General features: G+C 45.2%; 1 protein-coding gene across 1 annotated transcript in view; it reads left to right on the top strand.

Annotated features, from left to right (window-relative positions):
- Positions 1 to 14,909, top strand: part of LOC102384990 (transmembrane protein 68-like) — an 18,959-nt gene extending 4,050 nt beyond the window's left edge. The window contains exons 3-5 of the mRNA XM_014526352.2: positions 10,913 to 10,973; positions 12,601 to 12,740; positions 14,790 to 14,909. Coding sequence (XP_014381838.1) covers positions 10,913 to 10,973; positions 12,601 to 12,740; positions 14,790 to 14,894 — 306 coding nt within the window. The 3' untranslated portion in view covers positions 14,895 to 14,909. The remainder of the gene's footprint in view (positions 1 to 10,912; positions 10,974 to 12,600; positions 12,741 to 14,789) is intronic.
- Positions 14,910 to 22,779: the final 7,870 nt, after the last annotated feature.

The raw sequence follows: 22,779 nt of genomic DNA, 5'->3' as shown, positions 1-22,779 counted from the left end.
GGACGTCATTCTCCCCTTGTACTCGGCCTTAGTGAGGCCGCAGCTGGAGTATTGCGTCCAGTTTTGGACTCCACAATTCAAAAAGGATGTGGAGAAGCTTGAGAGAGTCCAGAGAAGAACCATGCGCATGATCAGAGGTCAGGGAAGCAGACCCTACGATGACAGGCTGAGAGCCCTGGGGCTCTTTAGCCTGGAAAAGCGCAGGCTCAGGGGTGATCTGATGGCCACCTACAAGTTTATCAGGGGTGACCACCAGTATCTGGGGGAACGTTTGATCACCAGAGCGCCCCAAGTGATGACGACTAGGTCGAATGGTCATAAACTACTACAAGACCATTTCAGGCTGGACATAAGGAAGAATTTCTTTACTGTCCGAGCCCCCAAGGTCTGGAACAGCCTGCCACCGGAGATGGTTTAAGCGCCTACATTGAACACCTTCAAGAGCAAACTGGATGCTTATCTTGCTGGGATCCTATGACCCCAGCTGACTTCCTGCCCTTTGGGCAGGGGGCTGGACTCGATGATCTTCCGAGGTCCCTTCCAGCCCTAATGTCTATGAAATCTATGAAATCTGCTGCCATGATAGTGGATACACCACTACCAAGTAAAGGATGATTGGCAAGAGTACCGTTTTCACCTTTGAAAGGTAACATTCTACCATTCCATGATCCCAAGAACTGCTTCACTCTTATTTCTAGCTTTTTCCATGCCTTTGTTTCTTTCCTGTTGGTGTCCATTGGGATTCCCAAGAACTTGATTACACCCTCTACTACCTGGAGCCTGAACTTCTGTAAATTCTCCCAACTCCCCAAACCCATCAACATACTTTTCATCTTATTTAATTTTTCCCCCGACACTTCACTGTAGTCCTCAGTATGTTTCAATATCCTCTTGATTTGGTACATTGCCCTGAGCCACCATGCTAACATCATCCATGTATAATGTACATTTAACTTCTCTTCCTGGTATCTTCACACCACTTACCAGCTTATCATGACAAATTCTCTACTCCAATTGATCCATTGCACACACAAAAAAGATAGGGGGCAGCAGGCATCCCCTCTCACCCCTGTTTGTATGGGGTATGCTTTGCTCAAGTAATCATTTTACCTCCACTGGGAACCTCTTCCTTTGCAATACTTCAAACATGAAATCATGGTCAACCTTATCGTAAGCTTTTTTCAACTCTAGATTCATTATTACTGTATTTATTTTCCTTTCTAGCACATCCAATATGACATTTCTAATTAAGCATCAGGACTGGGATATCCTCCTCTCAGGAATGGCACACGTTTGTTCTTCTTGTATCACATATGCTAAACAGTTGCACATTCTTTTGGCCATTACTTTTGCCATCAATTTGTCATCTATATTTTAAAAGGTTATTGTCTTCTAGTTGCTTAAAATGTCTTCCTTTCCCGTCTTGAATATTAAAATTACCACCCCTTCTGCAAAATCCTCCACTATCTCCCCACCCTCCATTATTTCCCTGTATGATTTTATTATATCCGTCCCCAACCGTTGTCAACATTTTTCAGAGAATTCTACCAGAAGTCCATCTCTTCGCAGTGTCTTCCCCCTCTTACAAGGTTTTTTAGAGTAGTCTTCCACCTTTCTCAGACTTAACTTCTCCAATTTTTGTTTCTTATCATTCCCTATTCCTTCCTTTATGCCTTCCAGGAGCACCTTCATTTTTCTTCCATCTACTTCTCTTCTTCTGTACAGCTTTCCTTTTCTTTTATAAAACTCTACCACCACATCCAGGACCTTTGCATTCTTTTCTATTCAGATTCCTTCTTCAGTTCTTATTGCTTTCACTTCCTTCCTTTTTCTCACCCCTCAATTTTGCCATAAAATACTTACACCACCCTTCCCCCTTCTCCATCCAGGGTGCTCTGGTCAGACAGATTTTCTCATCTGTTTTCCTTTTGAACCATTTTTCAGTCCATTGCTTTGTCTTCCAGTTCTTTTTTCACTCATACTCTTAGTGCCTCCTTTAATTCCTACTTCCTTGCCTCCACTTCTTCTAGCTCCTCCACCCTCTTCTTAATCTCTCTTCAACCAATATGTTCTTGTTCTTCTCTTGATCATAATCAATCACTCCCATATGCTTTTGTAGTATCACTTCAGAGTCCTCCATCCTTTATACAGTTTCACACATTCTTGAGAGATCAGTATTTTTGATGAGTTGTCTAGTTCTTCCTCCCTTCCTTCCCTATCACAAAGAAAGATTAATGCAGCCTAGCTGAATAAGATATCTGATAGTGCCCATTACATTTAGAGCCCTCGGTGCTGAGTGTTTCAAGTCATGGTGAGCCACTACAGTGAAAAAATTTAGATGTCCCCTTCACACTTACTGCTGAGCTAAGCCTTTCTTTCCCATTTCCAATGATTCCTGATTCTTCACTAGCCTTAGCTGTCTGGCAAACATCACCAAATGGCTCCAAACAGTTCACCCAGAATCCTTGTGTCTCCCCCTCTCAGCCTGTCTCAACTGACAAATGTGGTTCTGCCCTCCCTGAGATGGAGCTGGACCACATTGCCCTATGCCTTATTTGCATATACATTTTTGGAGGATGCCAGGACTCATGGCAAGAACACCTGGTTCCAGTTATGAGTGTGGGATAGTTAGCACATACCCCCTTATAAAGGATCTATTTGGACTACACATACATGCTGAGCAGTGCAGAGCTCTGGGGTCACCATGGCTTGAAATGCTGTTGTCAGCAGGAGCCCAACCCAGTGAACTATATGGTGAATACAGTTGTATGATAAAGCCATATGTCTTTACTGTTTGTACTGGTTAAAGCCATTTATACTATATTTAAGTAGGCACAAAAATACTCTTTAGAAGTGTGTTTATGGAATACCTGTAGTAAAACATGCAAGTTTTAAAAAAAAGTAAAATGTATAAATTCTTGAGTTAAGTCTATGGGTACCCATAATAACTTGCAAGTTGACATAAAAGTCAGTGTTTTCATATTTGCCCCTCACGTCCATGTGCCCACTATAACAAGCACTCATCCCAGGTGTGGCCACAACACCCCCTGGTGGCTGCTCAACCCTTTCCTAGACTGGCTGTCTTTGGACACTCTTCCCTTCACTTGTCCATCATGCCTTGATGTTATTATCTTTTTTTTTTAAAAAGGTAGGCCACCCCAGGGCTACCCAAGCCTGATCTTGCACTTTTGACCTCAGATGTCTCAACTCTCAGCTTTAAGGGCTAATTATGTGGCTCCAACTGCCCATTACACCATGCCCATGCCTCACAGTTGTTATCAATCATTTCTATCAGCATCCCTTTTGTGCCAGCACCTCAGTCCCTATTCCCTGGGCCTCATCCCTGGGCCCTAGTCCCTGGGCCTCTCTGCATGGGCACTTCGCCTACCTCAGATACTCCCTGATGTGATTTCTAGGCTTGCCTGCTTCTCCTGGGCACTTCACTTTATGGCTATTCCTGAGTACAGCCTCTCTGCTTGTACTCCCCACCTGGGCACTTCGCATATGCAGACTACTCCCAGGCACTGCGTCCTGCCCTGCCAGGTTCCTATCTCTGCCCATTCCTGGGTCTTGTAGCCCTAGCACTGATCTGTGTGCTTCTTTACCCCACTTCTACTCTCTGTACTTTGGGCCCCTGGCCCTGATATCTACTGTCTTCCTGGCCACTGCTCCAACCTTGCTCCCAGATCTCTACTCCTACTCCCAGATCTGTGGAGACCTCCTCTACCCCTCAGTCCCATCCACAAACCTCTAGTGCTGCTTAACCCAGCTCATCTGTTACTCAGGAGCACTGCTGCAGGCTTGCTGCCCAGGAGCTTCTATCTTTGTGGCTCTCAGGGCTAGACTGCCTGACCAGCTCAAGCCCTGAGTATATATGCTAATAGCCAACCCCTTGTCGGTCAGATGACTCCCCTGATTGCCACCTAAGCCCTCACTGAAGATTCATTTCCTTTTAAAGTGACAGGAGCAGCACCAGTAGAGCCAGCAGAGCTGCCAGCTCCTGCAAGTGAGAAAGGTATGGTAGCTGGTCACATTTCTAAGTAAAATCTCAGAGTAGCCATTGTGGGAGACTCCTTTCTGAGGGAGACAGAGGGAGTGATCTGCCAACCCGACCCCTTAGTCCAAGAGGTCTGCTGCCTCCCAGGGGCCCATATCCAGGATGCAGCTGAGAGGATCCCAAAACTTATTTGGCCCTCCAACTACTACCCCATGCTCCTTATCCATGTGGGCACAAATGACATGGCTCAGAGCAATCCCAGCCAAGTCATGGATGACTACAGGGGTCTGGGAGTGAGGCTTAGGGGGCTGGGGGTACAGGTGGTTACAGAAGGAGAGGAAGGAGAGATGAATTGAAGTAGTGAACAGAAGACTGCGGCACTGGTGCCATCGTGAAGGCTTTGGCTTCTACGCCTACAGTCCGCACTTCAGAGAGAGAGGCGGTGGCCTGTTCAGAAGGGATGGCCTCCACCTCACTCCACTGGGGAAGAAGCACTTCCCAGCCAGAATGGCTGACCTGCTTGACTGGGCTTTAAACTAAGCTTGCCAGAGGATGGGCGGACAACCACCAGTGCAAAATCCCTTCACCAAGCATCAACCACAAAATCAACAGGTTAGGCTGCTCAAGGAGGAATCCACTCCTACATAAGCCCAGGAATGGAGATTTCCCAAGAATATAAGGAAGCCTAGGACCTGTAACAGAACTTGCCTGCATAAAAATTCCAGGAGCTTGGGGAATAAACAGGAGGAACTGGTCCTTCTTCTATACAGAAATGACTATGATCTTATAGGGATAACGGAGACCTGGTAGGGCTCTTCCTATGACTAGACCATGGGTATAGATGGCTATACCTTGTACAGGAGAGATCATGCTGAAAAAAGAGGTGGGGGTGTAACTCTCTATGTGAAGTAGCAGTACACTTCCCTACAGGTGGAGATTGGCACCCAAGGAAGATGACTGGAGACCCTCTTGGTTAGAATATGAGGGGAACATAGTGAAGGGGATACAATAGTAGGAGGTCTACTAGAGATCTCTAAATCAGGAACAAGAGCTAGACCATGAATTCACTAGGGAACTGGCTGAGGCTGCACATCTCGGTGCATGGTTGTCATAGGAGACTTCAAGTACCCGGACATCTCATGGGAAGAGCACTCAGCCAAATCCTATTGGTCACAAGACTTCCTCGCATGTGTGGATGAGTTCTACCTGTCCCAAGAAGTTTATGGGCCAACAAGAGGTAAGTCACTGCTGGATCTGCTACTGGCCAAAGGGGATGATCTAGTCAGTGACCTAAGAATCAAAGGGAAGCTGGGTGACAGTGACCATGAGTTGATCACTTTTACTATCCATGGCAAAGCTAGCAAGTCAGTCAGCAATGCAGAAGTCCTCTGCTTTAGGAAAACTGACTTTCATAAGCTCAGGTGGATTGTTGTCGAGGCCCCGAGAGGCCATGATTTGACAGGGAGGAAAGTTCAAGATGAGTGGTCACTCCTTAGGGAAGTGATCCTAAAAGCACAAGGAAAGTCCATCCCAGCCCATAGGAAAGGTAATAAAAGGGCTCAGCAACCCCTTTGGCTCAACAGGGAACTCATGGACCTCCTATGTCTAAAAAGAAAAGCTTATAAAGAATGGAAGACAGGTAACACTACTAAGGAGGAGTATGCTGCACTGGTCTTCACCTGTAGGGAGCGAACTAGGAGAGCCAAGGCTATAACTGAACTCCATCTGGCTACACAAATCAAGGACAATAAAAAGTCCTTTTTCAGATACATGGGAAGTCAGGAAACCCCCCCCCCCCCCCCGGGTATCATTGGATCCCTACGAAACCAAATAGGGCAGCTGACAACTGGCACCCCAGGAAAAAGCCAGGCTGTTTAATGATTACTTTGCATCCATCTTTCACCAGCCCAAAGGGACCACCCTGCCTGACAAGATGCAGAATGACTAGGGTGCGAGTGAATATATGCTCACCATTGACATAGATCTTGTGAGGGAACACCTTGAGAGTCTGGACACCCACAAATCAGCTGGCCCAGATAGATTGCACCCAAGAATGCTAAAGGAACTGGCAGACATCATATCGTGGCCACTGACAAGGATATTTGAGAACTTGTGGTGCTTGGGCAAAGTACCTGAAGATTGGAAGAGGGCCAATGTGGTGCCTATCTTCAAGAAAGGGAGGAAGGAAGATTTGGAGAACTATAGGCCAATCAATTTGACCTCAATCCCGGGAAAGATCTTGAAAAAAAAGGGAACATTATTGACTGGCTAACAGAAGGCAGCATTCTAGGGGATAGCCAGCATGGGTTTATGGTGGGGCAGGTCTTGCCTGACCAATTTCATTTTCTACTATGATCAGGTGACGCATCGCCTGGACAAAGGGGAAGAGGTTGATATAATATATTTGGACTTTAAAAAAGCCTTTGACTTGGTGTCCCATGGAAAAACTGGGGAATTGTGGCCTCGACTACCCAACAGTCCAATCGCTGGGGAACTGGCTTCAAGGCTGGACCCAGAGAGTGGTAGTTGACAGAACCAAATCAACATGGCACACAGTGACCAGTGTCCCTCAAGGCTCCATGCTCAGACTTGTACCCTTCAATGTCTTTATAAATGACCTGGTCTCTGGTGTCAGAAGTGGACTGGCTAAGTTCGCTGACAACACCAAACTATGGGGAATAGTGCCCACACTGGAGGATAGGCTGGTGATCCAGGCCAACCTTGACAGACTCGCAAGGTAGGCAGAGGAAAACCTGATGACATTCTATACAGAGAAGTGCAAGGTGTTCCACTTTGGGGGAAAAAAAGTGCATCACACTTATAGGCTCGGCAGTGCTACACTTACTAGCACCATGGCCAAAAGAGACTTGGTATGAATGACCACAAGATGAACATGAGCTACCAATACGATACCGCAGTCGGCAAAGCAAATAAAAATCTGGTCTGCATCTACCGATGCATCTCAAGAAAGTCCCAGGAAGTCATCTTCCCTCAGTACTCAGCCTTGGTGAAGCTGCAGCTGGAGTACTGCATCCAATTCTGGGCTCCAGAATTCAGAAAGGATGTGGAGAAGCTTGAGAGAGTCCAGAGGAGAGCCCCACAAATGATCAGAGGGCAAGAGAGCAGGCCTTATGAAGAAAGGCTGAGAGCCATGGGACTCTTTAGCTTGGAGAAGCACAGGCTCAGGGGTGACTTGATAGCAGCCTATAAGTACATCAGGGGTGTGCATCAGGATCTGGGGGAACATTTTTTCACCAGAGCACCCCAAGGAAAGAAAAGGGCCAATGGTCACAAACTCCTGCAAGATGGTTTCAGGCTGGACATAAGGAAAAACTTCTTCACTGTCTGAACCACCAAGGTATGCAATAGAACTTCCCCTCCCCACCTCCCCCCACCCCAGGTGGTGCAAGCACCTACTCTGGACACTTTCAAGAAACTCTTGTATACCTATCTTGCTGGGATCCTTTGACCCTAGCTGACTTCCTGCCCCTTGGGCAGTGGGCTGGACCCAATGATCTTACAAGGTCCCTTCCAGCCTTAATGTCTATTGAATCTATGAAGGGCCCTGAAAATAAGAAGGAGAGGGATAAGACAGGCGGGGCAGGAGACAGAGGACAAGTGGGCTGCCTGAGCCTCCTAGATTTATTTTTCCTGTTGTAGCAGTGGGAGGGGGACAAATTCAAGGCAACCCTCCAATTAGTAGATTCTATACCTAGAAAGCTATAACCAATTTATAAATTTTTCATATATAGAATCTAATTATTGGGAGGTCATCCTATATTCAAGTAAATACTGTATGTAGGAACCAAGTTAAAGTCCCATTGTAGAACTGGATTGCTAACATGGGAAAATACTTTTGCCAAGCCCTTGAGAAACCTAAGTTTGGTTGGGTGAGAGAAAACTCATCAAGAGCAGCAGCAGCAGGCAGGTGAACTTTAAGTGAACTGATAGAGCAGTATTTTTGAGTGCCAGCAGATACTTCAGTATGACTAGACTGGCAACTGGTTAGGTATAATGGCCTTTGCTTGACGTATGAATGGAAAACCTGGTCCGTTTCATAAGGTATGTTCATCTATCGGTAAGAAAATCTCTGACTTGAGTAGAACATTATTGCTGTATGTGAGTGGGCATCCTGGCTGTGAGATGGAGTGCAGGTCTAGGTGAAGCTTTCCACCTTGGGTCAGCTGGTCTAGGACCAGTGCCAGATTCCTGGAATCGATCCCTCACAGGTTTCAGTAGGAGGTTCTGTTTCCAGAAATGCCTCAGTCCTGCCAGTGGTAGCAGAATTGTCCATTCTTAGACCTGCTTCACTTCATGGAATAGCTGTCGAATAGATGTATGGACAGGAAGGCTTGCGGGAGACATGCTAATCAGAGGATTTGAACAGCATCTGACAGGGAGCCAACGAAAGAGGCCTCATGGAGGAGAAGGACTGGTACTTGTTGATTTTGGGTACAAAGAGGTTTATTTTTGGGAAGCCCAAGTCAGAGAGACTGGACCTTAAGACTGACTTCTTGGTCTCCTGACTATGGTTGGTATAAATGGTGGAGATGTTGCATGTTTTTTCCCAACTTAAATGGTGAGTGTCCATCACTAAGGTCACACAGGTGGGTGAGGAGGTACAAAAACATGCACTTGTGCACAGATCCTGCAGATGAGCCAGGGAGGCTAGTCCCATACGAGGGGTCGTCTGTCTCCTTCATGCTTGGCAAGACTCTCTCAGGGAGAGTAGATGGGCGTATCCAGGTTTGTAAACCTCTGAGGTGAAGTCTAGTATGCAGTATCACAAAGGCACAGGAGGCCATGTGTCTGAGAGTGGGCAGACAAATCCTTATGGTTCTAGTTGGGCATATCTTGATCCATGGAATTAGATCTCTTAGTGCTTGGAAGCAATCTTGTGAGAAGTAAATCCTTTCTGTCAGAGTCCTAAGTGGCTCCTAATAGTTTGAGTGTCATGATATTAGGTCAGGATCCTGGACCCAGTTGGATCCAATCAGATCAGGACAAGTCATCCGCTGAACAAGTGGTGCCTGCAGCAAACCCAGATCAGCAGCTTGGTCCCAGCTCGAAAGATTCAATTTCGGTGGGATGGTAAAGTCATTCCTTATACCAACAGCATGAGCCCCTGAGCAAAAGATAACAAATATGAAGGCAGAGAAGCTGTACCAAGCTTTCTGGTATCTGTTAGATCAGTCTAAAGACTGATGCTAAAATATCTGTAGTTGCCATGGGCTGTGCAGTGCTCAGGGCAGAAGCACAGACACTTCTTATTCTTGGCCTTTTTCAAAACCTAAATTGCTTCTGCTGATTCCAGGTAATGATACTGCCTGACTATGAGCTGCTTTCTGCAAGAGCCACTGGGGGCTGAAGAATCTGATACTGGAGGTTTTGAGAAGTGTAAGGAGCTGTGGATTGTTTGAGTCTTGGAATTTCAGTGTGAGCCTGTAAAGGCTGAAATCTGGATCAGTCAGATGTGGAAGAAGTAGACTTCTGTAAATGACCTTTGGTAGAAAGCCTTTCTCTAGAGCCAAAATAATACTATTGGAACCATTTGCTGGCACCATTGATTAGACAGTGCCGGTCTCAGTGGTAACAAGGAGGAAGGAGGTTTCTGAGATACGATGCTGAAAGTTGCAGAGATCTCTGTACTGTTGGGCAGAATCTCTTGTCCATGGTTGGGAGACTGAGCGTTAGGAGGTGTTCAAAAGCAACATTATAGAGCTTCGTCTCCCCCCTCCCCCCGCTTCCTTATGGGTGTAAAAGTTAAAGCTCTAACAGCCCCCCATGGGAAGAGGAGGAAGAAGAGTTCAGGATTGGATTTCCTCAAGACAGGAAAGGCACTTGTATCTCTATCTGAAGTTGGTCTAACACTGTAGCAGGATTGACATTTGTCCAAAGCCTGGCAAGTGGGGAGTAGTCATGGATATAGGCATTATCATGTACCTGTTTTTTTTTCACTCCAAATAGAAAAAAATAAGAAGGAAATACAAAAGAAACCTTCTATCCTGCTTAAGAAAAGAGGTAGAAAAAATTGTCTCAATCTGACAGCAGTATTTGAGTTTTCAGACTGTTTCCAGATCTTAGCCTTCTCACCCTTTCCTTTTAAAGTGTAAATTACCATTGCCTGGCCCATAGGCCCATGCAGATGTGATCTGAGGCCACTGAGCACAGTCATTTGGGATGCAATGTCTCAGGAACTACCTTGTATGAATAGGAGAGGAACACTGAACTTAATTACTGTCTTATTGCCTAATTCTGATCATACTATAAAAAACAGTTAATGATCTGTTTGCACCTATGGCTACAGTCCATACAAACTTATAAAAATGGTAAAACTAAACACAGCTTATTATTAGCATCAATAGAGATCCCAGACATCATAACAATAAATCCAACTGGGGAAACCTGCATGACATCCCACAAATCACCCCAAAATATTGAGAGTTTCCAACACAAACATTTCAGGGTTTCCCCCGGGAAAAAAATATCTATCTTTCTCCATAGTGGTGCATAACTTACTGGACAAGGCACTCCCTTAGAATATGAGACACCATTTCAAGCCCCTTTTCTACCCAAGTACAGACAAGTCTCTTGAAGCTGCATCTCTCGCTGTGAAGGTACTTTATATACAAGACTACTAGATGTACTGGCATCTTAGCTAATGATATATCTGTTCCTTGACCAGCTCCAAGGTTCTGGTGCACAATTCTGAATGAAGTGTGAATTATAAAAATCCTTAATCGAGAGTCAAGCCATCTAGGCCAGATCACATCTATCTGGAAGTTTGTTAGTGTGTGAACATGTCTTCTTCCCTCTTGAAATAATTAAGCACTCAGACAGAAGAGAAATGTGGACATTTTTCATTTCATGTTCATTATTAAATTCTTATCTTTTGTTTTTTCTTCTCCTCCTCAGCCCATCATCCCAATGTATACTGAAAATATTCGGGAAGCATATATGATGCCTAAAGAAAGGAGTAAGAGGCATTTAAAATTATATATTCTGTTAGAGCATTTTTCACTTTTTCATCTCAAAATATGTTTCCTAGAAATATGTATTCTTCTATTGTGGTTTTAGTTTGCTCCTGATTGTGTCGAAATGGAAAGTGTCCATGGATTGTCAGACATTAATGTGCATGTCCATGATTTGCCATAGGCTGCTGACAGACATTCCTTTAAAGGCATGATAAGAGATGTGATCCATATTCCCAACAGTCATGCCTCCTTCCATGCCACACGTGTGCAGCAGGACATGTGATATTGGGATCAGGGATCAGATCTCAATTGTGTTCTACATGCCATTGCAGGGGGAGACTGGGATTGTGATCTTGGGATCCCCCAGCCCTGGCAAGTTGAAAGCCAGGTGCTTGATGATCAGCTGCTTGTTAGCTGGATTGGGATCACACTAGGGATCCAACTGGTTCTCGTGCGCTTCCCAGTCAGCCAATGGTCATAGTCCAGCATGGGTTATACTGGGACTGGTTCAAGTTCCTGTGTGGTCCTGGAGCCAGCCAACCAACAGTTGATGGTCAGCTGGTGGGGACATATTGGAACTGATTGAAGACCTCAGTGCAGTCCTAACCCCTGCCACATGGCCAAATTGGCATGATGGGACTCATCCCCTTTCCCATCCAAATATTACACATATATTGTGTAATATTTTGAGGGTTGATTTCCATTTTCGTTGTGTCATTAATTGCCTGAATATGTAGCTGGGTTACTATTTAAGACAGGATTAACAGGCTAATCGTATCTTCGGTTTCAAGGTGAGGCTCTGCCCTGAAGGCCTGTGGCTTAATGGTGACAAGAGAACCATTAAAGCAAGTGCTTCCATTTACTTGAGGGTGGAGTACAGATGGTTTTGTGAAGATTGGGACATAGTTTTTTCAGGGGAGACTGTGAAGGAGATTGAATCCTTGTTAGCTCATCATGACATGAAAAATCTCAGGTTTATGTGGGTGCACAGTTTCAGGGCAAACCTCTCTGGATTGCATTGAATTGGGAAGAACTACGGAAGGTGACCTGGTTTGACTTGGTGAGTCAAGTGGCTAAAATAGTGATTCTCAGCCAGGGTGCTGGGACACACTTAGTTACCAGGAGAATCTTTAAAGGGTGCTGCAAGGTATAGGGAAGTGAACCAAGTCTGAGGAAATAAGGAGATAATCTCAAACTCAAGCTTGTCTGGGCCTGGCAGTTTACCTGCCCCTACTGCCTGGCCCCTCTGCAAAGCGTTAAGCCCTGTAATAATAAATGCACTAGGTTTTTTTTAAATGTGGTGCTGGTCAATTTATAAAAGTTAAGGATGGGAGTCTTAAGTCTAAAAATTTTGAGCGCTGCTGCGCTGCAGCTAGAGTCAGTACTATTGGATTATGAAGATGCTGAAATGAAACTCAAGGAGCCTTTGGGTTAAAATACACAGACTAGAGGTTAAGAGGTGAGTGAAATAATTGAATCTGATGAAGAAAGTTTTCACTTTTTCCTGCCTTTTGATTGTGAGGTAAACATTTAATTTTGGGTAATTTGTCAGCTCTGTTGGTTTTTGTTTTTTAATTTAATATATGTTTATTTCTCGAAAGCCTTTATTAATTTTAATTTAATGCACAGGATTAATTAGGTGGCTATATGAAACTTCTCGATTGCCAATCATCTCACCACATGGAGGGTTTCCAGTCAAACTTTGCGCACACGTTGGAGAACCCATCCCATATGATCCAAATATAACTGCTGAAGAACTAGCTGAAAAGGTACGTTGGTTCCTCTAGCAACATCATATCACCCTACATCTTAATTTTTTCTTATCTTCAAATGATTATTTCAAGTTCATTTATGTCTTCATTTTTCTTTTTATTATGGATTTTGTTTTAGAGTTTGAGTTATGGGATGCATCAGGGCTGTCCAACTGGTGATTCATAGGCTGCCTGTGGCTGTGAGGGATTAATTTGCTACTGCCTGCCTCCTGCCCAGGTGCTGCTCCCCCTACTACAGGAGAGGCTGCTGTCACCAGGATCACCAGGTTCTTCCTCCCTCTGCCTGCTTTTGTTTCCTGCTCCCACTGTTGGAGGTGGGTCAAGACAGGAAATCACTGCCATTGGGCTCAGGGAGCCCAGGCTCAGGGTTCCTGTACTGAGAGGAGGGGTAACCTGTATGGCATTATACAGAAGGGGGGGCATGCACTGTAGCACTTAGCAGGTGGTTTGGTGGGAGATCCATGTGGTGCATGGACCCTCAGGATGCACAGATGCAGCTTGCACTGCGTGTGTCCTCTGGTCATTTTGAAGCTAGGCATGTTGATGTAGAACTCACAACTCGTCAGAGGTTGGAGTGGGCCAGGGAAGTTATACAGATTGAACCATGGCACACCTGTCAATTAGAGATTAAGCAAAGCTTTATTGGCTAAACACATACAGCTCAACAGCAATGCTACACATGTGTTAAAGTGAATTTCATTGTGCTGCAACAATCCTGGGTGGGTTTAATGAGAGCCCTTAGTCAGCTGGCCATGTTGGGGGCAAGGTTCCCTGGGTCCCTGTGTCTCTGCACTGATTTGATGCTTCTTGGGATGCAGTCCAGCAGAGAGGGAGAAACACAAACACACTGCTGTCCTTTGCTGTCTTTCTATATTTCCAGATGTAACATTACTGTTGCTAGGCAGTTGTTATCCTACTTTATCTTTCAAGGCAGTTTTGTCCTTCTAAGCAATATTTACATCTTCTTCTACACTACACTAAATCTGTAGTGCCAACTTTCGACCCTACAAACCTGTTTTAGTTATTTCCAAGGTTGGATTCTTGTTTTGCCTTTACTAGGATTTTTAGCTTTGAGTTTCTTGCTCTGCCTGTCCCCTGGGCTAAGTGCAAATTGCACATCAGTTATTTGAACCAATCTGGGGTTATTCCCATTCACCCAAGAGGATTCTGGGAGTCTTGTTACTCCTGTTAAGTAGCTACAATGAGCTTGTATTTTCCTTACTACAGGCAGCCATGTAGTACATACTGTACATAGGGCCACAACTGAAGTAGTTGGTTGTGAGCTCTGCCAGCGATATTGTATTGTCAGGTGTTTTGGTGAGGTTCTTTTTCCTGTACTGCTTGAATTGCAAACTTTGCTTTTATTTTTTGGATTCCATGTCTTCTGTCACTTCTGTCACCATAGGTTTGTGGCTGAAAAATTGGTGTTAAGCAGCATGGTTATGAACATTTCCAGGTTACTAGTCAGTGTCAAGATTCCCTAGCAATGGAAAAAATACTTGTAAATACAAATACTTGAAAATACGACTTTCAATCTGTTGAAATTGGCCCCCAACTCCCCTGATGCCCTGACTGCACCCTGAACCATGCTGCTCCACTTCCCTTTCCTTAATCAGGGGAGCTGTTCCAGCAGGCCTTGGACTCTGTAGTTAGTATTAGTTAGAAATGATTTTCCTTTTAATGCTCTCCAAAGCTGAAGGAGCTGCTTGTTGAATTCCATATCTCTGACTTCTGAAAGACTGGGGTCCTGACTTCACAAAACCTTATTTCCAGGCTGTTTCAATGGGAATTAAAAAACCCAAGGTATTAATTAAGTGAAAAGAGGGTACATAGCAATCCTGTTCATAATTTTGCAGAACGCATTATGCAATGCTCATTGCAGCATTACAGCAGTCTTGCTCTCATGCACTTTTTCCAAATAATTTCTACTCTTCCTCAACTCCTCATTTCCAGGTTGGAAAAGGTAATTGGGGTTCTATTATGTGTAGGCTGGCTTAGTGTCAAGACTTTTAAAAGTTCAACTGTCTCTTCCCTTTTCCTTAACAGACAAAGACTGCACTCCAAAATCTGATACAAAGACACCAACAAATACCAGGAAGCACGTGGAAGGCTTTATTGGCACGCTTTGATAAACCACAAAAAGATGATTAGAAAATGTCACCTATTAGTGGCTCATCTATATATATATATATATATATATATATATATATAACCTTCCAAGATCACTGAATGCCACCTGAAGAAAATTATAGGTGGGTTATTTTTCACTTGACCTTTTCTGGGGCTTCCAGTGACTGGGATTACTTCGCTTCTAAAATAGCAAACTGGTACCACTCCATTTTGGATGCAGTGAATTCAGCTAAACTGTCATTATTCACATCTTTGTGTAACATTTTCAAACAAAGCTGCTTCCACCATTTGGCAACCATAGCCCTCCATCCATTGGTTCAGGGTTTCTTGTCCTCCCTGTTCCCCCACTGTTTATCAATTTGCTCTGCATAAAGGATAATACAGAAAATGCCAAGGAAAAGGACTTCAACTCTTAGTGGCATTTCAGGTACTGAGAAAAAGATGCAAAATATAAGATTGAAAGAAATTTATGAAGAGAAGGCACTACATCTTGCGAATAATCATAGAAGAAATGCTGTTTCAAGACCAACCAAAAGTAAAGAAGAACGAGCAGACCGTCTTGCTGCTACTGACATAAGAAATGCTGCCTTAGGAGCTAAAGAAACTAATGTTGAAAAGGTGGAGCATCTTGCAGAAGATAGTCTAAGACATGCAGGCATAAGAGCAACAGAAAGTAATGAAGAAATAGCAGAACGGCACAAGGAAAAATAAAAACCAAAAAACAACAAAGAATGGGTACTTCGCTAGTTAATTATAACATTCAAGATACATGTACTTCAATAACAGTCCTCCTAACATTCATGGTAAAAAAAATAAAAAAAAAAAATGGTTGCTAGTAGATTGTCATTTATGTTGCATATTTAATTTACAGCTGTCTGTATAACCGAAAGTCATTTGGTTGATTATAGATTTTCCTATGTTGTATCCAGGGCCCATTCCTGCAGTTTTTACCCAAGCAAGATTTCTGATGATTTCAGTGGAACCTTGATTGAGTATGAACGGCAGCAACTGGTGGGGAGATTATGCAAAAAGTTTTAATTTTGTCAAGTTAGTGAACCAGAAGCAAAGAGGGTTTGGTGCCTAGCTGTTATTTTAGGTAATTAAGTACAGTGTTTAGGTCCTCAAGATACCCTTCTTAGCCGCAACGTGTTCATGCAAGTGCCTAAGTTTCTATCCATGGGTATGTGCAAAAGGTGTCTAGGTCTCAATGCTGCTGAGCTGCTCAGAGGCCAAACCCCAGGAAGTGTCTCAAAGTGGTGTTGCCAGCTTATTTCACCTGTAGGTCCAATTTGGTAAGCACTGTTTTCAGCACACCTATTTGAGTAAGCATCCCCTAAAATAGTTGGGAATGAGAGACTGTGTGAAAAAGAGTGGTTTTAATAGGGGAACATTAGAAAATACTTATTCCAGAATACCAAGAAAAGTGATATATTGAGCAGTTGCTTGAGATATTTGAGTCCCTGCTCACAGTAAAGCAGAAAAGGAATTTGAAGATACATGCACCCCATCTTACTAATGAGTGCTATAGCACCTAGGTGTACAGGAGTGTGTGTGTGTGTGTGTGTGTGTGAGAGAAGGGAGGTGGGAGCATCATGCTGTCCTCTTTCATAAGGGTTTAGTGACTAACTCTAGTTGAGACTTTGGAAATAGGTGGTTAAGCAGCAGCAAAGGATCGGACCACTTCTCCACTATGCTAGAAAACGTTGAGGTAGCTTCTTGCTCACAATGTTGTTTTGCATATACCCCATTCTTAGTCATCTAGACTCACCATATAATGCATGGGCAGAGTTAGGTGCCTAGCTAGGTCAAGGACTGCAGCAGGGTACCCCTAAAGATTGAGTGGTGCAACCTCCATGTCCCTTTGTTGATGTAGCCCCAAATGCCTAACCATTTGTAAAGGAGGCCGGAGGTAGTGTTGCCTTAATACAGGGGAGGGTAATTATTTGGGATGGAGGGTCACTTAAGGAGTTTTGGTGAGCTGTTGAGGGCTGGAGTGGGGGGTGCTGACCCAGCCTTGTCCACCATCACAGCTATTTACACCACCCGATGTGGCAGGGGAGGGGCTGGGGAGATGCCAATTGATCCGTTCTGCCTTGCACCTATTACTGGGTATGCCAGATGGCATGTGAGAGTGGCCAGGGTCTTCATGGAGACCGGCTCAGGACCCCCATGGGCAGGGCACTCACATCCAGGCAGATGAGATGAGGCCACTGGTGGGTAAGAAGTGGCATCCAGGTGTGGGACAGATAGGTGGGACCAGGGCTGGGGCTGGGGTCACTGGATGGTAACAGCATGCGGTCAGGGACCAGGACAGAGCTGTATTCTACTCCTCACACGTCCCTGGAATGGGCGCTGGTTCCACAGGCACCCTAGGTTAATAATGGAACAACCCTCATTTTCCTACAGATTGGAGCATAAAATGTACTGGAGATGATTTGGAGAGCACATTGAACTTCTTGGTGATATAACCAAGAAGTTCAGTGTGCTTGTAGAATTCCACAGTAGCTCCAAGCACACACTGCACCACGTGGTTGCAAGCAGCAGCACTGAGCACACAGCTCTTGTGATTAAGATCCAATTTCTTGCAAGCTAAATAGAGTCTCTTTATTAGCACACAGAGCTCTGTGCATGGTATGATTACTCCAGCCTTTATCCAGATGGTGAAATGCCCATTGCAAAAATACTGCCCATTTTGTTTTGCACTTTGTAGAAATGCTTGTTTGGGTTTGCATGGAACCCGTGACATTAGATATTAGGGCTATGTGAAGCTTCGCTGGCTGTTTCATTTCAACACTGTTTTGACTCATTTTGAGCTCAAAACAGTGAAATCGAAATGAAATGGAGGTCTTCAAAACAGCCTTGAAACGAAATGAGGGCAGTCAAAACATTTCAAAAGCTTCAAAATATTTCGAGTTTTGAAGCTGAAGCTGTGCTTGCCTGTAGGGAAGCAGAAAGTAAGGAGAAGGAGGGGGAAGAGGGAGGAAGGACTGCTCTCATATTGACTGTGTAGCTGGCCAGTGACTGTCATCCTTCCCTGAGGTCCCTTCCAATCCCAGTGCTCTGGGGGAGGGATGAAAAAATAGCATAAAAGGCAGCATTGTTTGAACTTCCCCGCTTTCTGCCTTGGTGTTAGTTAGTGAGCTGTGTATTCCAGCAGCTCAGCAGCATCAGACAGCAAAGGCTACTAGCACTGATGTTCTGAAGAATTTCCTACTTGCTAGCCTAGCAAGGGGGATTTCAGAATAACTTTTTGGCTTTTTCTATCTTCTGAAAGCTTTTATTTATTATTATATTAATTGATTTATTCTTTTCAATTTTATAATTATATTGGATAGAATTACATTATAGAATTTAATTTAAATAGGAAGGGAAATACATTTATGTTTTAATTCTATACATTTAAAGCTTGCAGCATACATACATTATAGAATTCATATAGGAAGAAAGATATATTTATACTTTGCACCACACAATTGAATTTATATATGAGGAAAGATGCATATACACACACACACACACACACACACACACACACTCACATTTCTTTTTATATATTTCTACTTTGTGCCCCACACACTCACATTATTGAATTTATATAGGAGGAAAGACATATTCTTCATTCATATTTGTTTTTATACATTTCTACTTTGCGCCATATTCACTCACATTATTGAATTTATATAGGAATGCAAATACATTTATATATTTGTAGAAAAGCAAGACATGAAACACACCATGAAGTGTGATGGAAAGGCAGGTGGTGGCAAGCTTTCAGGGAGGGGCAGAAAAGGGGGTACAGGGACAGGTGTTAGTTCCCCCCCTCCAAACTGAGATGCAGCCTCTTTCCTCCAGCTAGAAGGGATGAGGCTTCCACAAGCAGCAAGGAGAGGGGAGCAGTGCCAGTACCACTGCCTATGCCTGAGACAGCATCCCCTCCACGAGCACCATCCATAACCCCCACCACACCATGACAACAACAAGCAGCAGCACCAGCATGACAGCCTCCTCCACCCCCATTTCACTTCCCATGCTGAGCCTTCCAGGCTAGAGGAAGAGCTGGAGCTGGATTTCGGTGCCCTAGCAAGGGAAATTCTGGGGAAGGAGTGGGAATCATCTGAGCTTGTGCTTGACACCCCTCAAGTTTCCCCTAGAGCCAGGTCGTCTTCCCCAGAAGGCACTTTGGAGGAGGTTGATGTAGAGGTAGAGGCAAGTAGCTCAGCTGAGTCTGCTCCTCCTGTTGCTGTGCCTCTGACTGCTGAGGAGGGGGAAAGTGCAGCAGCATCCACATGTGCACCTGCACCCCAGAAACAAGCAGGTAGTGTGGTCTGGGATCATTTTAAGCTGGCAGATGATCCCACGTATGCTATCTTCCTGCACTGCCAAGCCAAAATCAGCCAGGGCAAGGGAACAAAACACCATGAGGAGCACCATGGGGATGCTGATGCATCTCTGCAGGCACCATCCCATTGCCTTTGCTCCTCCTCAGCCTGGCACCAGTGGGAGCATGCCTAAAGGGAAGTCCCCCTCTTGCTACAAAGCCCCCATCCCACCAAAGCCAAGGCAAGACATCCTGGAACAGTGAGGGAAAGGCCAACAGAAAGCGGGGCACCTTGCAAAGGCAAGTGGGATCACCCAGAGCATTGGGGAGATGCTTCCTGTTGGTGGCCAGCCCTTCTCCTTAGCTGAGCGGTCACTGTTCAGGTGGCTCATGGCACTTATGGCCCCATCCTACCAAGTGCCTGCACACACCACCTTCACAAAGTGCCCACATGCACCACCTTCAGCAAGATGGTGGTGCCCTCCCTGTATAAGGCATGCTGGGAGCACTTGAGGGAGGAACTGCAGATGGCAGGGTCACAGGTAGCTTTGTATTTCACTTTGGATATCTGGAGCAGCCAGGGTGGAGATCATGCCTAGCTCTCCCTCACAGGGCACTGGTGTGACCAGTCAGGCCATTGGTGGGCTCTTCTTCAAGATAAGGTGATGGATGAGTCTCATACAGCAACAGAAATCATGGGGGCCACAAACTGCTTGCTGCAGGGGTGGCTCATTGGGCGAGCTCACCCACGGATTCATAGTCACCGACAATGGGGCGTTCTGTGATGCCAACTTTGTTAGCATCTGTTGTGTGGCACACAAATTCCACCTCATTGTCAGGGATGCCTTGGAGTGGAACAGGGCTGCTGGTGATGGCACTAGCACCACAAGAAAGCTCATTTCCAAATCCAGCAAGGTGGCAGGCTACTTCCACCAGAGCATCAAGCGGGGCAAGATGCTGCAGGACAAACAGGAAGAGCTGAACATCCCACAGTACAAAATCATGCAGGATGTGGAGACTTAGTGGAACTCCCCATACCTGATGCTCAAGAGGCTGCTGGAGCAACAGAAGGACATCCATGAGAAGGCCTTGGTTGGGGAGATTGGGATTAGCAGCCCACTGAACAGAACTGAGTGGGATACCATCTAACAGATATTGGTGGTCCTCAAGCCCTTCCTTGAGGCCACCAAGACCCTCAGCGCTGGTGATGCCCTCCTTATTCAGGTGATCCCCATAGTAAGGGAACTTCAGAACCAAATGGAGAGCTTCAAAGGGGACTGATGTTCCTAGCTGGGGCAAGCCACTGTCACCAGACATGCAGGCACTTGAGAGGTGGCTGAAGAAGGGCATCAGGAAATGACTTGATCCCTTGTGATCCAGTATGGTCCACGTGCTGGCCACCATGTGTGACCTGAGGGCGGAGGGCACGATATGCAGCAGCCAAACCCTGAATCAGTGGATGCAGATGTAGCAAACCCCCCCGTTTTTCTTTTTTTTTTTTAATTTTATTTTAAAATATATTCCCTCCCCTTCCCCAACCATTTCTGACTTTTTCCTCTCCCTCTCTATTCCCTACAGGTAAGTATAAGTGAGCTCAGACTTAGGATAAGCTTTAACATTTTTATTTTGGTAGCAAGTTTTTGGTTTCAGATATCCACTGTTATATATTGTATAATTATTAGGCTTGTATTGATTTTTACAGTTGTATATTGTATTATTATAATTTTTGTATTGATTTTTATTGTTTCATATGGATATTGTATGGTTTAGGCCTGTGTTTGTAAGTGAACCAAAGTTGTGTCAAGTTTCCATTTTATATGACAAGCCTCCATCTTCTGTCCTCTGCCTGGGCATCCCATGTTGCAACTGTATGAGTCACATACCCCTCCCATTTAAATTGGTTCCCGGATGAATGAAAATAATTGGGAATGATTGAAATACAATGGTAGCAGGCCTCTACTGAATGGCCTGCAACAACTTGGCCATCACCTCACATTGATTCATCCAGGAACCATAGACCTCACCCAGGAACAGAGACAAGAACCCAGCATTTGAAAGACAAAAGACCCTGCAGAACCAGCAACTCTCACCATTACAGATATCTGTAACTGCTGCTCCCTGCATGGAGCACACATGCTCAGTATGCCAGGGGCTGACTCTTGCCTGGGCATGCCTCCTGTCACTAGGGTCACACAAGGTCTGCCTCTATAAAAAGGGGCAGTGAAGACAGACCCAGTGGGATGCCCTCTCCATCTGGACCAGCACCATGCCACACCACCTATTCACCCAGATGCCCTGGCAGCGACCCCCCTCTGAACAACGCCTACTGGACAAGGACCCCTTTCCAGCCTGGATAGGTAGATATTACCTGCCCACCTCCTCCTACAATTTGGACTCTCTATCTCTGTCCCTCTCTCTCCTCCTGGACTGCAGTAGACGTCAGCCCCTGCACCAAGCCTCTCTAACCCCTGCTGCCATTGTGTGTGTGTACGTGTGTGTGTACGTGTGTGTGTACGCACGCACGCACAGGGAACCAATAAGACATTGTGTCACCATCTCCCCTGTTCAATAAAACCACTGTCATTTGCAACCCTGAGTTGGGTCATGTTTTACTGAATCCCAGTCCCTTCCTTATCATAAATTCCAGCCTCATTCTTTCTCTCTCTCAGCTCCCGCCCCCACCCCTCCCCACTAGTTTCCCAACCTCCTCACAATTCCTACTGCCTTTTCCCTGTGACTTTCTGCTGCCTTTCTCTACTTTCCTGCTGCCCCTGCCACCTTTCAGTCTCTCCTGCTGCTTTTCATGTGATTTTCTGCTGTCCGTCTCTGTTTTCAGGCTTCCCCTGCACCTTCTGTAGTCCTCCCTCCACCCCTGCAGCTTTCCAGCTCCTCGTGGCTGTCCTGCAATTTTCTCCAGCAGCTGGAGTCTCTCCAGCTCCCAGCACCTACTGCCACTCTCTGCAACTTCTCTAGCTGTCCCGGAGCCATCCTCTGGCTCCCCACACACAGAGCCCCTCTTTAACACCCACACTTTCTCTTAGTCCCATTTTCCCTCTCCCCATCTACTTTTTCAGCTTCCCCATAGCTCTGGCTCCAGTCCCAGCCTCTGTGCTGGCATCGCTCCCCTGTTCTGTAGGCTTTGGACGTTGTCTTTTAATCAATTAATATCAATTAACCTAAAATTACCCCCGAGCCTCAGTTCTTCAGCCCAGGTCCCTCTAGTCTACCGGTTCTAATCCTGGTTCTGGCAACTTTCACTCCCTACACTTTAACTCTCTCTCTCTTCTGAACCTTCCCCGAACTATCCCAGGTACCCCAAGCACACACATACACACTGTACCATTCAAGTTAGGAGCTTACCTGTGTATATGTGTAGGTGGATTGTATGTGTGTGAACTGGTGAGAATGTGTGTATATATATGGCATTGTGTGAATTATATATGAATTAGTGATCTGTGTCTAACTTTTGGGGTGTGTAATGTATGTGCTTGAATTGGTAATAGGTATGCATGTGCCGAGGCTGGTTTGGATGTGTATGTGCCTGAGCTGATAGTGTGTGTGTGTGTGTGTGTGTGTGTGTGTGTGTGT

The sequence above is a fragment of the Alligator sinensis genome, unplaced genomic scaffold (genome assembly GCF_000455745.1).
Source record: "Alligator sinensis unplaced genomic scaffold, ASM45574v1 scaffold1104_1, whole genome shotgun sequence".
NCBI lineage: Eukaryota > Metazoa > Chordata > Crocodylia > Alligatoridae > Alligator > Alligator sinensis.
The sequence above is the reverse complement of the archived record's forward strand: the minus strand, read 5'-3'. Positions and strand labels throughout refer to the sequence as shown.